This window comes from Myotis myotis, unplaced genomic scaffold (genome assembly GCF_014108235.1).
Source record: "Myotis myotis isolate mMyoMyo1 unplaced genomic scaffold, mMyoMyo1.p scaffold_m19_p_56, whole genome shotgun sequence".
NCBI lineage: Eukaryota > Metazoa > Chordata > Mammalia > Chiroptera > Vespertilionidae > Myotis > Myotis myotis.
Window position 1 is genome coordinate 231,908 of NW_023416364.1, and position 14,722 is coordinate 246,629.

General features: G+C 56.0%; 1 protein-coding gene across 3 annotated transcripts in view; it reads left to right on the forward strand.

Moving 5' to 3' along the window:
- The window catches only part of LIG1 (DNA ligase 1), a 35,865-nt gene extending 24,366 nt beyond the window's left edge, over positions 1 to 11,499 (forward strand). For 2 of the 3 annotated variants that reach the window (XM_036311547.1, XM_036311549.1), the window contains exons 19-29: positions 110 to 225; positions 1,097 to 1,192; positions 1,448 to 1,558; positions 2,109 to 2,180; positions 5,142 to 5,286; positions 5,426 to 5,508; positions 6,934 to 7,086; positions 8,942 to 8,995; positions 9,648 to 9,791; positions 11,066 to 11,158; positions 11,284 to 11,499. In XM_036311547.1, coding sequence (XP_036167440.1) covers positions 110 to 225; positions 1,097 to 1,192; positions 1,448 to 1,558; positions 2,109 to 2,180; positions 5,142 to 5,286; positions 5,426 to 5,508; positions 6,934 to 7,086; positions 8,942 to 8,995; positions 9,648 to 9,791; positions 11,066 to 11,158; positions 11,284 to 11,373 — 1,157 coding nt within the window. In that variant the 3' untranslated portion in view covers positions 11,374 to 11,499. The remainder of the gene's footprint in view (positions 1 to 109; positions 226 to 1,096; positions 1,193 to 1,447; positions 1,559 to 2,108; positions 2,181 to 5,141; positions 5,287 to 5,425; positions 5,509 to 6,933; positions 7,087 to 8,941; positions 8,996 to 9,647; positions 9,792 to 11,065; positions 11,159 to 11,283) is intronic. The other variant, XM_036311550.1, reaches the window with a different exon arrangement.
- Positions 11,500 to 14,722: the final 3,223 nt, after the last annotated feature.

Here is a 14,722-nt window from a genome sequence, read left to right on the forward strand (position 1 = left end):
TGTGGGTGTGACCCAGACCCTGCACGCACCGCTTGTGTGCATTCAGCAGTCGCACAGTTGGTGGCCCCTCTGCCCCTCTGCCCTAACGCTCCCTCTCCTCCCCTCCCAGGGGTCCCCCTGAAACCAATGTTGGCCCACCCCACCCGGGGCGTCAGCGAGGTCCTGAAGCGCTTCGATGAGGCAGCTTTCACCTGCGAGTACAAATACGACGGGCAGAGGGCACAGGTATGGGGGGCGGGCACATCCCTTCAGCAGAACGGACAGGGCCGGAGAGCAGGGCGTGGGGGCAGTCAGACCCAGCCCAGACCCGGCCCGTCTGCCCTGCACGCCTCTCGGGGCTCAGTGCCCTCCTCTGTGCAACGGGTGCAATAACCACCCCCTCACTGGCTGATTTGAAAATCGATTTTATTTGGTAAAATCAAAATTCCTGACCCACAGCAGTGGGCGCTCAGGAAGGGTCCGCTGTGCTCGGGCCCTGCTGGTGGGTGTCTTCCTGTCACAGACGCCGCGTAGCCGTAGAGAGACAGGGTGAGTCCTGTGACCCAGGCCTGGGGGCGGCCTGTCGGGCCTAAGGGTGCTCAGGTGGCTTTTCTGTTCATCGCCTGCGGCTGGCTGGGCCCCAGGTCACAGGTGGATCTTCAGAACACAGAGAAAAAATAAAATGACTTACGGCAGTGACAGTGACTTGAAATATACATACATGTTGTAAGTCATATATGTGTTACACCCCGCATAATTATTTCTCGCGATAACAAACGTATAAAATGGCATCGATGTAGCTCTGCTTGAGCACTGTGACCAGGCTGTATTACAGTAAATACAGTAACAGTAAAACCCAGGACAGTAGTCACAGCATAACATCCAGACAAATCACACAGAAAGACCCTTGTGCGGACGGAGGGGGGTGGGCCTGGGATGATGAGAGGACGGGGGTGGGAGATGCTGTTCGAAAGGAGACGATTTGCTCAGGTCTCTGCACCAGTCCTCCTTCAGAGCTTCTGGGACCTTCCACAGTAAAGTGGGGTCAGAAGAGAGAGGAGGGGCTGCCTGGGCTGGACTGGGTTCTGACGTCCTCTCCCCTCCCCCACTGCCAAAGATCCATTTTCTGGAAGGCGGGGAGGTGAAGATCTTCAGCAGGAATCAGGAGGACAATACCGGAAAGTACCCGGACATCATCAGCCGCATCCCCAAGGTGGGTGTCTGCCACCCCCTTCTCTCTCTCCCCTGCGGCGGGGGCTGCGGTGACTGCTGCAAGGAACCGGGGTGGGTCCAGGCCAGCTCGGTGCAGCCGGGATATGGGTCTGTGTGCACGTGTCTCTGAGTTCTGTTTCAAGTGGTCAGTGGACCTTGAGAGCTACAGCAGGAAAAGGACATTTGTTTCCCCGCGTCTGCCTTTTGGCCTCGGCTCCACCTCTCACCAGCCCTGGGTTCCCCCTTCTACTTTCAGATTAAACTCCCGTCAGTCACATCTTTCATCCTGGACACAGAAGCTGTGGCTTGGGACCGGGAGAAGAAGCAGATACAGCCGTTCCAAGTGCTCACCACCCGCAAACGCAAGGTAGCCTCAGCCCCTTCACTGCCTGCCGTGGCCGCGCCCTCCCTCTTCTTCCTCCCAGTCCTGCCCACTCCCCAGAGGGTCAGAGTGTTCCCCAGGACGCAGGTCTCAGCCAGTGCAGTATGGCTGCCACAGCTCCAGCCATTGCATCCTCATCCCAGCAGGCCAAGTAGAAAGCAGGAAGAGCTATTTTCCTACATCTCTGTGTTTTATTATGAAAGAAGGTCTGTTCCAGGAGCCCCCACAGCCTACACCCCAGCAAACTTCTTTATTCTCATTGGCCAGCATTGTGTCATGTCACCACCATTAGCTGCCAGGGAGGCTGAGAGAGCAAATACCTGACAAAGGGGAAGAGGTTGGGATCAGCTGAGAGCCATCACCGTCCGGTGTCTGGGGCTGGCAGCATTGCCACCCTCGCAGCTGTGTGGCCCGTTAGGTGGGAGCAGGGGAGAGTGGTAGGTGACAACAGTGTCTGCCTCAGGCAGGATGGGAGGGGACCCAGTCAGGCCCGACTCACCTTTCCCCACCCCTGCTCTCTTCTGCCCCAACCCAGGAGGTGGATGCAGCGGAGATCCAGGTGCAGGTGTGTTTGTACGCCTTCGATCTCATCTACCTCAATGGAGAGGTGAGTCCCGGCTTCGCTTCCCGGGGCAACCGAGGGGTGAGCTTGGGAGCCAGGAGCCTGAGTTTCACTTCTCTGTCATGTCACTGAGATGGGAGGCCACTCCTGGGCAGTCGTGCTCCGTGGTCCAAGGAGTTGCGTGGGTCCCCGGGACCCTTCAGGGCTCTGGGAGGCCCTCCCTACCCAACTGCACATCTGTGAGGCGGGCTTTTCCCATGTGGTGTGGCTGCCTGAAGCAGATGTGAGGATCCAGACCGTGTTAAGACAATGTTTTTGAGATCATCACTTTTATTATATATTTATTTATTATTTTTTGTAGTGCGGTCACTTTCTCTCTTTTTTTAAATTTTGTTTTATTGTATTATTATTTTTTAAATTTATTTTTATTGATTTCAGAGAGGAAAGGAGACGAGGAGAGAGACAGAAACATCAATGAATCGAACTGTGACTTCCTGGTTCATAGGTTGACACTCAGCCACTATGCCACGCTGGCCAGGCATCATCATCATTATTATTTAAATGTTTTTTTTGTTTTTGTTTGTTTGTTAATATATATTTTTATTGATTTTTAGAGAGGAAGGGAGAGGGATAGAGAGATAGAAACAATGATGAAAGAGAATCATTGATTGGCTGCCTCCTGCACGCCCCCTACTGGGGATCGAGCCCACAACCCAGGCATGTGCCTTTGGCCGGAATCAAACCTGGGACTCTTCAGTCCACAGGCCGGTGCTCTATCCACTGAGCCAAACTGGCTGGGGCTGTTTTTTTTTTTTTTTTTTTTTTTGAGAGGGGAAGGGAGAGGGATAGATAGAAACATCAATCAGGTGCCTCCTGCACACCCCCTACTGGGGATCCAGCCTGCAACCTTGGCACGTGCCCTGACTGGAAAATTGAACCTGTGACCTTTTGGTTGTTCATGGGTCGACACGCAACCACTGAGCCACACCAGCTCTCCCCTCCTAGCTGTGTTGCTGCAGATGACTGGCTCAGCCTCTCTGTGCCTCAGTTTCCTTACCCGTAATTGAAGAGCTAACAGTAGCACCTGCTCTGTTACAGGCAGGTTAAGTGGTTAAGTGGGACATGGGCGTGGATCACCAGGGCTGGCACATGGAAGCTTTGATACAATTAGCTGCCGTCACCGTCTTCCTCCCGATAATCCTTGACGATCTGGTAGCTGAAGAGTGACAACTTTCCCTGCCCACTTCCTAGCGAGGTGGAGCGTCTTCGGGCTCGTGGGCCACGGCATTTGTTCTGTGACTTGCTTGTCTGTGGGTTCTTATTCGTGTCTTTCTCCAGGAGGCCAGTTCGTGGCCCTGATGCTGAAATGCACCCAGTGCCTAAACCACCCTCCTTATGATGCAAATGGAAACAGCGTTTAACCTCAGAAAGGAACTGTAGGAAGACCCGTGGGATTCTGACTGTTTCCCAGGGCCCTTGGGGGGAAATCTCAAGTATTAGACGCTCTGCGGTTTTCCCTTCAGGTTTTGATTGTCCCTGCTCTGCGGGGTCCTTTGTGTCATGAGCATTACAAATATTTCTTCTTCTTTGGTGTTTGCCTTTTAACTTGATTGATGGTCTTTTTTGCTGCATAGAACTTGTTTTTAACTATCATTTTGTCTTTAGTCAAGCATAACATTTCCCCCCCTTAATGCATTCTCATCCCTGAGATTAAAGAAGGAAACAAGTCATCCTTTTCCTAGGATTCTAAAAGCTTTCACTTAGCTTTTCTTCTGGTATCTTCCCAGTTTTGTGTTCTAGTGGGATTGGCACGTGTGTGCGTGTCAGGCAGGATCTGAGTAAATCTGTGTGCAGCCCTTTAAGAGGAACACCTGGGACTCCTGTAGCCCCCATGTCACTCAGCCACATCCCTGCTGGTTTTTATAGCAAAAGTTACGGGGACTTTTCTTCCCAGCACTGGAACTCTGGGCTGGGGGCCTGGTGTGGGGCTGGGACCCCTCGCTCCCCAGGGAAAGCTTCACAGCCAAGATATCCCTCCCAATTTTAAACCGCCATGTGGATATGGCACCAGCTGGTTGCTTGATTTTGCCCCGCCTACCAGTCTTGATGTGCTTCTTCTTTAATTCCTTAGTCGTAGGACTTCCAGCCAGATTTCAGGTGGTTCTGAATGATGGTGGTTCTGTATTTTAGTTGTAAATTTCGATGTAGTTGTGGGAGGTGGTGAGTACTACGTTTACCTATGCTGCTATTTTCCCTACTTCTTTAAAAAATGTTCTTTATTAATTTGAGGGCGGGGGGTGGGGGGGAGGAGAGAGGAAATAACCCACATTGATTTGCTGCTCCACTTATGCATTCACTGGCTGGTTCTTGTATGTGCCCTGACTGGGGATCGAACCCAAAACCTTGGTGCATTGGGACAATACTCTAACCAGCTGAGCTACGTGGCTCCAGAAATTCCAAAGTTAAAAAGTGGTCACACTGTGTGTCTATTAGTTCCCAGCACAGTGCCTACCAGGGCGGGCAGTCAGTTGCACATTCAGCTTCTTTCTGTCCTAAGGGGCCGAGTTGAGGTGCTGTGACAAAGATGGGAGTATCCCGCAGAGCTGAGAATATAGTAGAATTTGGTTCTTTATGGGAAGAGGTTGCTGGCTGTGCATTAACAGAGAAAATACCCTCTCGGGAGCATGTCTGTTACAGCATAATGATCGTTGGCTTCTTTCTGCCTTGATTCAACTGGTGTTTAAAAAGGAACCATCGTCTTAGTTACAAGAGACCGTGGCTCCAGCAGGGCCGTGGCTCCTGTCTTATGCCCCTGGGGCCCCCGGGATCTGAATGGTTTCTAGCCCCCGGGCCCTGGCCAGCCTGTACTTAGACTCTCAGGACCTAATGTCGGCTGGTTCTCCCCTCTCCAGGCTCTCCTTAGCTCCCTGTGACTTGTGCTCCCTGTTTTGGGGACTTTTCTCTCTCTTTCCACAATGGCGTCCCTCCCTCTCGCCCGCCCCTCAGTCCCTGGTCCGTGAGCCCCTTTCCCGACGCCGGCAGCTGCTCCGGGAGAACTTCGTGGAGACGGAGGGCGAGTTTGTCTTCGCCACCTCCCTGGACACCAAGGACATGGACCAGATCGCGGAGTTCTTGGAGCAGTCGGTGAAAGGTGAGGGCCCCGCTCCCCTCCCCTCTGTGGTCGGGAGCCGGCCTGTGGTCCCGGCCCACCCTGGACGGTTCGCCCCGAATCCTGCCTGCTCCGGCCGCTGTGAGCCCTGGCTTCACAGGGCGGCGCTGTGTCTCCTCAGACTCCTGCGAGGGGCTGATGGTGAAAACCCTGGACGTCGACGCCACCTACGAGATCGCCAAGAGATCGCACAACTGGCTCAAGGTGACTGTCCCCCCAGCCTTCCCGCTGAGCCCTGTCGCCCCAGCCTTCCCGCTGAGCCCTGTCCCCCCAGCCTTCCCGCTGAGCCCTGTCCCCCCAGCCTTCCCGCTGAGCCCTGGACCCCCCCCCAGCCTTCCCGCTGAGCCCTGGACCCCCCCAGCCTTCCCGCTGAGCCCTGGACCCGGAGATCTTTCCCGACCGGGACGTTGACTTCAAGTCCTACACTTCACCCTGTCTGAGCTCAGGAGCCTTTTCCTGAACCCTCTGCCTCGCGCTGCAGCCTCAGGTCTCCCCCCTGCAAGTCCTTGTTAATGAAATCGCCCGCTCAGTGCCCCGAGGCCGCAGTGGGAAAGCCCGATGAGGTTTCTCTTCTCCCTCCCCGAGCCTGCCTTCCATGTCGGGCCGTCCACGTCACGTCGGGCAAGGCGGTCAGCAGGGCACAGGGAGGCAGAGTCCAGTAGTGATGTCCGCTGAGAATGGACATGGAGCGGGCATCTGAGTGAAGAAAGAAGTCAGCTCAGGGGCAGCGAGGGCAATTGGAAAAGCCTCTCCAGAGGCCACATTTGGGTCAAGACACAGACGAAAGGACAGGTCGGCCGCGTGAGGATCAGAGCAGCCATCCAGGCAGGGTGCGCGGCAAGTGCAAAGGCCCTGGGGTCGGAACAAGCTCGGTGTGTAAGGCAGCGAGGCAGTGGCTGTGGGGTCAGGGTGGAGAGCAGGCCCCGATCACAGCGCATGGGGGCCGTGGAAAATAACACTGGGGCTTCCTCTGGGTTTCGGAGGCCAGCAGAGGTTCTGGGCAGAAGGCACGTGACCTGCTTGTCGTTTTTCACAGGTGCTCTGGCTGGTCCGTGGGTGGTGATGGGTGTGGGTGCTGGGCAGGAACAGGAGCACAGCGGGAGGCTGTTGGGTAGGAATGACGGAGGCTGGATGGAGAGGACATGAGGGGCAGGAGGACTGGAGCAGGGCAGGGCTTGGAGTTGAGCTGGCCAGGCCTGCACCTTTATGAGTCGTCTGTGGTCTGTCTGCCCCCACAGACTGTAAGCAGCTCTGAGGGCAGGAACCTTTCCTGTCTCAGGACACAGCCCCTATGCGTCCCCGAGGCCGAGCTCCTGCCCGGCTCACAGTTGGCGCTAACTAGTGTTTCCGGAACGAACGGGGGATAAGTGTTCTCTGTGTGACGGAGTGAGTGGAACCTGTCTCCGTCTGAGGGAAAGGGATCCAGCATGACCCCAGGTCTCCCCCCCGCGCCCCCCCAGCCCCCGTCGCACCTGCTCCTCCCGTGGCATCGCCTCTTTCAGCCTAGATGCCCGTTCCGTGTCCATTCTCAGGCCACACTCGGTCTTCTTTACGGAAACTCCTCTCCAGCCTCTCCCAACCCACCACTTCCGCGATTCCCCCCTCACCGCCCGCCCTCCCTCCCCCCAGCTGAAGAAGGACTACCTGCAAGGCGTGGGGGACACCCTGGATCTCGTGGTGATCGGCGCCTACCTGGGCCGGGGGAAGCGGGCCGGCCGCTACGGGGGCTTCCTGCTGGCCGCCTACGACGAGGAGAGCGAGGAGCTGCAGGCCATCTGCAAGGTGCGGGCTGGGCTGGGCTGGGCAGGCGCCGGGGTGGGCTCCACGGCCGGGGGCCGGGTCGGCGGCTCTCACCTCTGTTTCCCCTCGTTCTTATTTACTTTTTCTGGAGAACTTGCTTCATGTAGAAAAACGGGCGAGTATAGGAAGATGCGAGGGAGCCGTGTGGGTTAGGAACGGAGTCAGACAGTGAGGCCTAAGGGGGAGAGGGGTTTCTTTTTCTCTCGTGTAATGGAAGGCCTGGAAGGGGCAGGCCGCTCGCCGGTGGCATGAGGGACACGGGGACACGGGCTGCTGCTCTCCCCGCAGTGGGCTTGCCACGCGCTTCAGCCTCTGCTTCACAGCGTGGCTGCAGGACGGACATGGGCCTCCGGAGTCCGCCTCAGCCAGTGAGCAACTTCTGGGAAGGTGCGTTGGTCAGAGCTCTGCTCCTGGCCCAGCCCCTCTGCAAGGGATCCTGGGAAACGTCGTTTCTTTTTCCTTCGTTTAAAGCTGCACACATTTGGCACAGAGAGAGAGTACGCTGTCACCTACAATCCCAGTACCTGGAGGGAACACTCTATCTTTACAAAATTGTGATCCTTCTCCACGAGTAGTTCTCTTTACTGCTTTTTGCCCTAGAATAGCGGTTCTCAACCTGTGGGTCGCAACCCCTTTGGGGGTCAACCGATCCTTTCACAGGGGTCGCCTAAGACCATCGGAAAACACATATATAATTACATATTGTTTTTGTGATTAATCACTAGGCCTTAATTATGTTCAATCTGTAACAATGACATCGGGGTCACCACCACATGAGGGACTGTATGAAAGGGTCGCGGCATTAGGAGGGTTGAGAACCACTGCCTAGAAGTACTGTGTTTCAGTGCTATCCCTGCCTGAGTCCTAGAGATGGAAAACGTGGGGTTTCTCCAGGCCGTTCAGCACTTCATGCGTGTGTGATGGGACTGCGGCCCTGATCGTTTAGCCGCAGCCGGGCCCCGGTTTCCCGAACCAGCGCCTGCGGTGGGGGGTGGGGGTAGCTGTTGCATTGCCACCTGTTCTCCTAAGTCAGCACTGTGCGCGCGTTAACTCTTAGTCTGTGACAGAAGAGACTTTACAATCCACAAGTATCTGTGGCCGCCAATCTGTCACCATTTTACATAATTTATTAGAATAGTTTTCTGCAAGAGCTGCTGCTGGGACAAAAGTGAGAAAAATTTTATTTTTATTAAAAAAATGTTAAATATATTTTTATTGATTTCAGAGAGGAAGGAAGAAGGAGCGAGAGATAGAAACATCAGTGATGAGAGAATCATTGATCGGCTGCTTCCTGCATGTCCCCTACTGGGGATTGAGCTTACAACCCGGGCATGTGCCCTGACCAGAATCAAACCATGACCACCTGGTTCATAGGTCAATGCTCAACCACTGAGCCACACTGTCCAGGCAAAAGTGAGAAGATTTGAAGGCTCTCAGTTCAAAGGGCTTTCTGTTGACATTTTAGATCAGTGGTTTGAAGTTGTCCATCTTGCTATTTTGCCCGCATCAAGGGGTATTTTTTAGCCTTGACTGTCTGGGTGGGTGAAGAAAAACTCTTGGCAGTGTTCCCATTGGACATGACACCAGTTACGGGGCAGGTGGGATGTCGGGCCCAAGGGAGTGACTTCCGGGCAAGGGAGACAGAGCAGAAGGAGCAGGGACCCTGAGATTTGTCTCCACCCCGGGTCTGGGAGGGGATGGCTGGATGCTCAGCACCCGGTGGTTTCTGTGGGTGCTGGTTAGGCTGGAGCGGGCTGGGGGGGCTGGTGTGCGGATTCGGGGCCTCAGTGGAGCAGGGAGGCAGTGCTGGCCGCTGACCTGCCCCGTCCTTCCGCAGCTGGGAACCGGCTTCAGCGACGAGGAGCTGGAGGAGTATCACCAGACCCTGCAGGTGAGCGGGCGGGCCTGCGCCTCTGCGGCGGGCTCTTGGCTCTGGTGAGCTCGGGCTCTGGGTGCCACAAGCAGGGGGCAGTGCAGCCGGCTTTGGGGTGCAAGTCCCAGCCGTGCCGGCCACTAGCCAGTGCTGCCCGCCAGTCAGGGGCCCCATCTCCCCAAGCTCAGGGCCTCGGCCGCAGCCGGGGGCAGTCTCGGGGGAGGGCGCTCTTGTGGGGTTCCCCAAGCCGATCCTTAGGGTGCTGGCTGAGCTGCTAAGTGGGGGTGTTTGTGGTCAGGGTCACAGGTGTTTTGGGTGTGACTGTCTTTTGTGCTGGTGTCTGTGATTCGATTCCTGTCCATTCTTTGGTGTTCTCTCTCTCTCTCTCTCTCTCTCTCTCTCTCTCTCTCTCTCGGTCTCTGTCCCCACCTCTCGGGGTCTCTGCCCCTCTCTCTACCTCTGTCAGTCTTAATTTCTCATTTCAGCTCCCAGAGTCTCTGTCTTGCGTTTATTCCTTCTCCCATTTCTCCCCACCCCACTCCTGGCCCTGTACCTTAAGGAGTGTCTGTGTCTCCATCTTCCCCCATTTACCTCACTTCCCAACCCCCCAACCCTCCATCTTATTCTGAGACCCGAGACCCTCTCTTCCACCTCCTGCTGCTCCCTGCAGGCCCGGGTGCTGCCCACCCCCCGCTCCTACGTCCGGGCAGACGGCGCCGTGGCCCCGGACCACTGGCTGGAGCCCAGCACCGTGTGGGAGGTCAGGTGCGCGGACCTCTCCCTCTCGCCCATCTACCCCGCTGCCCGCGGCCTGGTGAGTGACTGCGCCTGGGGGAGACGCTCCAAAGAATTCCAGACGGGAGGGAGGGGGCCCTGCGGACGGCTCCCCTTCCTGGGGGGTGACTTGGAAACCGTGAGCTTGCATTTTATTTGGGAGTCAGATAACAGGGTCAAAAGTCTCTTTTTTTTTTTTTTTAAGAGAAATGCCCCAGGAGTAGAAAGAAAACAGTGAAATTGCTGTTTCACACTCGGCTCTTATGTAATTTTTGAAAACACAGCTCTTTTAAGTAAAAGCTGATGACACATCCTGTTACATTTCTTTAACTGTGTGAATTCCCACACCACCTTGTTGTCCAGTCCCTTCTCTCACTGGTGGTTCAGCCCTCGCCACGCGCTGGGGGGCCGGGGCCGCGGAGGCGCTGGGCCTATCGCAGGCTCTGAGCTTCCTCCTCCTGCAGGAGAAGGGGTCTCGCGTTTACGTGTGCCTCCTTTGAGGTTTCTTCGGATCTGTCCGTCTCGCCGCCGCTTTCCTGGTTAGAAGCGGGCTCCGTTCAGAGGCGGAGCCTGTGTTTGGGATCGCATTTCTTCTCACTCATGAGGTCAGGGTCCCTGGGAGCAGCCTGGGCAGCGGGCGCTGTGCCAGCAGCAGGGCACCTGTGTGCACGTATTTAGTCCTCTGGACACTGAGCAGCCCAGCCTGCAGGTGGGGAAGCAGAGCCGGGAGCTGAGGGACTGGCCCCGGGTCTCACGGCTCCTGGGCATTGGGAGCTGGGATTTGACCCCACAGTCTGGTTCCAGAATCCACACCCTGACTCCGCTGCTCCCCGTCCTGGCCCTGATAATGCCAACTGCCTAAAACACAGCTGTCACAGCTGGCGTTTCTTTCTTTTTTTTTTTTTTTAAATATATGTTGATTTCAGAAAAGAAGGTAAAGGGAGAGAGAGAGAGAAACATCAGTGATGAGAGAGAATCACTGATCGGCTGCCTCCTGCGCGCCCCCCAGTGGGGATTGAGCCCACAGCCCGGGCACGTGCCCCCGACCGGAATCGAACCCGGGACGCTTAGTCTGCAGGCTGATGCTCTGTCCACCAGCCAGGGCACCGCTAGCGTTTCTTAAGCGCTGCCACGCGCCAGGACGGTCCCAAGGGCTTATCACCTTATTGAACCCTGACAACAGCCCATTGCTAGCCGCACTCTATGGGCCAGGAAACTGAGGTGCAGGAGCGAGGAGGAGACTTGGGTAGGGAATGGTTAGCGAGGACCGAGGCTGGGCCACAGGAAGGCCCCCATCATCGCCCTGCCCCCCAGGTGGACAGTGAGAAGGGGATCTCCCTTCGCTTCCCGCGGTTTGTTCGCGTCCGTGAAGACAAGACGCCGGAGCAGGCCACCACCAGTGCCCAGGTGAGGCCTCGAGGGGGTGTGCTTGCCTGGCCCGACCAGCTTCTGGGAGAAGTGGGCGCCGACCTGCAGGGGCGAGGGGTGAGGGGCAGCCCTGGCTCTGACCCCCGCCTGCCCTGCCTCCTCAGGTGGCCTGGCTGTACAAGAGGCAGAGTCAGATTCAGAACCAGGAGGACACAGACCAAGACTCCGACCCGGACCTGGAGTGTTTCTACTAGGCCCTGGCCTCCGGGACAGGCGGGGCCCGCACCTCTGGCGTTAATGCAGATCCGGTGTGCAGTGTGTGAGGGTGTGGTTTAAAGTGGGATTTAGTCGTTTTTAAAAAAATAAATATCAACCCCCTGCTCCGTGTCCAGGTCTTGCCGGGCTCTGGGGGTGCTCTGACAGCTCCACGTGGAGGGCGCGTGCCTGTGTGCCAGGGGCTGTCTGAAGCAGCACCTTCCGGCAGAACTTGGCAGCGACAGAAACATCTTCCACCCGCCGTGCAGTGTGACAGCCACCGGCCAGCCAGCAAGCACTTGAAATGTGGCTGGTGCAATTGGGGACATATGTTTATTTTTACTTATTTATTAAAATACTAGAGGCCCAGTGCACAAAATTTGTGCACTGGAGTGGGGGGTGGGGGTGGGGGTCCCTCAGCCGGGCCTGCACCGTCTTGCAGTCCAAGAGCCGTTGGGGGATGTCCAACATCCTTAGTGCTGCCATGGCGGCAGGAGAGGCTCCCGTCACCGCTGCTGTGCTCACCAGCCATGAGCCCGGCTTCTGGCTGAGCTGTGCTCCCCCTGTGGGAGTGCACTGACCATGGGGACAGCTCCTGTGTTGAGCGTCTGACCCTGGTGGTCAGTGGGTGTAATAGTGACCGGTTGTTCTACCATTCGGTCTATTTGCCATATTAGCCTTTTATTATATAGGATGTTTTTATTGATTTTTAGAAGAAGGGAGAGGGATAGAATCATCAATGAGAGAAGCATCAATAGGCTGCCTTCTGCATGTCCCCTACTGGGGATTGAGCCTGAAATCGAGGCATGTGCCCTGACCAGGAATCGAACTGGTGATCCCTTGGTTCCTGGGTCAGTGCTCAACCACTGAGCCACACTGGCTGGGCGCTATTTCTTTTTAATTAAATTTCACTTAAGTAGCCTCATGTGGTTAGTGGCTATTGCATTGGACAATGGCAGTCTCAACGTTATAAACTCATTTAACCTCCCAGCCACCTAACCAGGGGCCACTGTCCCAGAGGAGGACGGAGACGCACAGAGGAGGGAAGGGGCTCGCCCAGGGCCATAGCCGGGAGAGCTGGCTCCAGGGTCTGACTCCAGTTTGGCTCTGGGCCCACACCTTTCAGGGACGAGCCCCCTCCTGTGGGAGACAGGAAGTGTAGTGACGTGTGAGACCTAGCTCTGCCTCGCACCCCTGGGGCCAGGCCTGGCCTCAGCCCTCACACAGCATCCTGGACCTGACCGGGGCGGGGGGACGGGGGGGGGACGGCAGTGGCTGTATGCGTCTCACTCACCCTAATAGCCCCAGCCCCCAGCACCACGCCTGGCCTCAGTCTGATGGAAAAGGAGCCAGCCCTTCCCTTCCCGCCTCACCTGGGCACACGATGGTGGGGTCCTGAGGGACGAGTCCCTTAACCAGCGAACCCAGGGCAGCTGCTGTCGCCAGCTTCTTGTCCTGGGGGAGGCGATGACCCTCCGATAAAACGGCGTTTGTTTCTCAGCTAAGAGTTCCTAACAAGCTGTATCTTAGGGACTAGTATGCACCCATATTCATCAAGTTCAATAAAATGTTTAAGGCAAATAGTATTTGTCTGATAGGGTGTTAAACACTGTATGTCTGGGGACCCCGGTGTCCGTCTTGCTCTGAGTGGAGCCCAGTGGTTCCTTTAGGTGTACAACTGGGTCTCCCCACACCCCGCAGGGCCTCTGGGAGCACGTCCCCGAGCAGCCATGGCCGCCATGTCCTTCTGCCAGGGCTGGGCAGGGCCATCCTCACTCACCGAAGACCCTCATGACACCCTTCTAGGTAGGTACTTTTTTTTTTTAATATATTTTATTGATTTTCTACAGAGAGGAAGGGAGAAGGATAGAGAGGTAGAAACATCAATGAGAGAGAAACATCGATCAGCTGCCTCCTGCACACCCCCTACTGGGGCTGTGCCCGCAACCAAGGTACATGCCCTTGACTGGAATCGAACCCTGGACCCTTCAGTCCACAGGCTGACGCTCTATTCATTGAGCCAAACCGGTTAGGGCTAGGTCGGTACTTTTATTATCCCATTTAACAGACGAGGACACTGAGGCACAGGGGTAGAAGGTACTTTCCCTCGGTCCACTGCCCAGGAAACGGGACCAGGATCTGGTCCAGGCCGCCTGCAGGAGCCCCTGCGTGCATGGCCACTAACTGTCTCCTGAGATCCTCGTGTGCCCCTGCCAGGAGGTGGCGCCTTCTGCCCAGGCACATGCCCAGGCACGGAGGTGGCAGGTCTGGGCGGGAAGAGATCGTGCTGAGGGCTGGAGTATGACACCGAAGGGGTGAGCCTGGCGTCTGAGGGAGCGGAGACCATCGTCCCCCTGGTGACACCACGTTCCTTACAGAAACTGGTGAAACCCGTCAAGGGGAGAGGCTGCTGGGAGCTGGGCTCTGGGATCGTGGGCCTCAGGGAGGTTTGCAGGAGCAATAACTCATAATCGCATGTGAGTTAAAGTGCGAATCTCTATTCGACACGTTAATGGTGATGTCCGTTTTAATCCTTCGATTAAGATAGGGTCTGCCAGGTTTCTGGGGAGAGCGGCTTCAGTGTTGGGACAGGTTCAAGCCTCGAGCTAATGAGAGGGCACGGTCCTCTCATGGCCACGTGCAAGTCCCAGCTTGGAGGGCAGGGCCCTCCCAGCACAATTAGAGCCAACAGCTGTGGCTGTGAGCTTGAACCTATGGTCCGAACACGTGGCCCCACGTGCCTGAGTGCTGTGGGCTTGAGAGAGTTCAGGTGCATGTAATCGAGTAGGATCGAAACCCACGAGAATGTTGTAAACATCTTGACCACGCCCTTACTTTGCCTCGTGGAAACTGGCTATAAATAAAGACACGGCTTGTAGTCCGAGGCGCTGTCTCTCTCCATCCGAGAGGGCAGCATCCCACCGAGACCCAGCTTTCTTCTCTCGTCTTTTTTTAAAAAAAATATCTTTTATTGATTTTTTAGAGAGAGGAAGGGAAAGGGAGAGGGATAGAGTGTTTGATACATCGATCAGCTGCCTCCTGCACATCCCCCACTGGGGATGTGCCTGCAACCAAGGTCCATGCCCTTGATCAGAGTCGAACCTGGGACCCTTCAGTCCGCAGGCTGACGCTCTATCCGCTGAGCCAAACTGGTCAGGGCTCTTTTCTAATCCTCCACCGCCCCCACTCAGGGTCACCGAACCTGGCTGAGCTGGTGCGGCACAGTTTCCTCTATAAAGCAGCTCTCCTTCGACATTAGTAGTTTGTCAGGAGGTATTTGAGCTGGGTAAATATTGTCAAACTTTCCACCGATCTTTTATAAAAAATCTGTGTGGCCCAGCCAGTGTG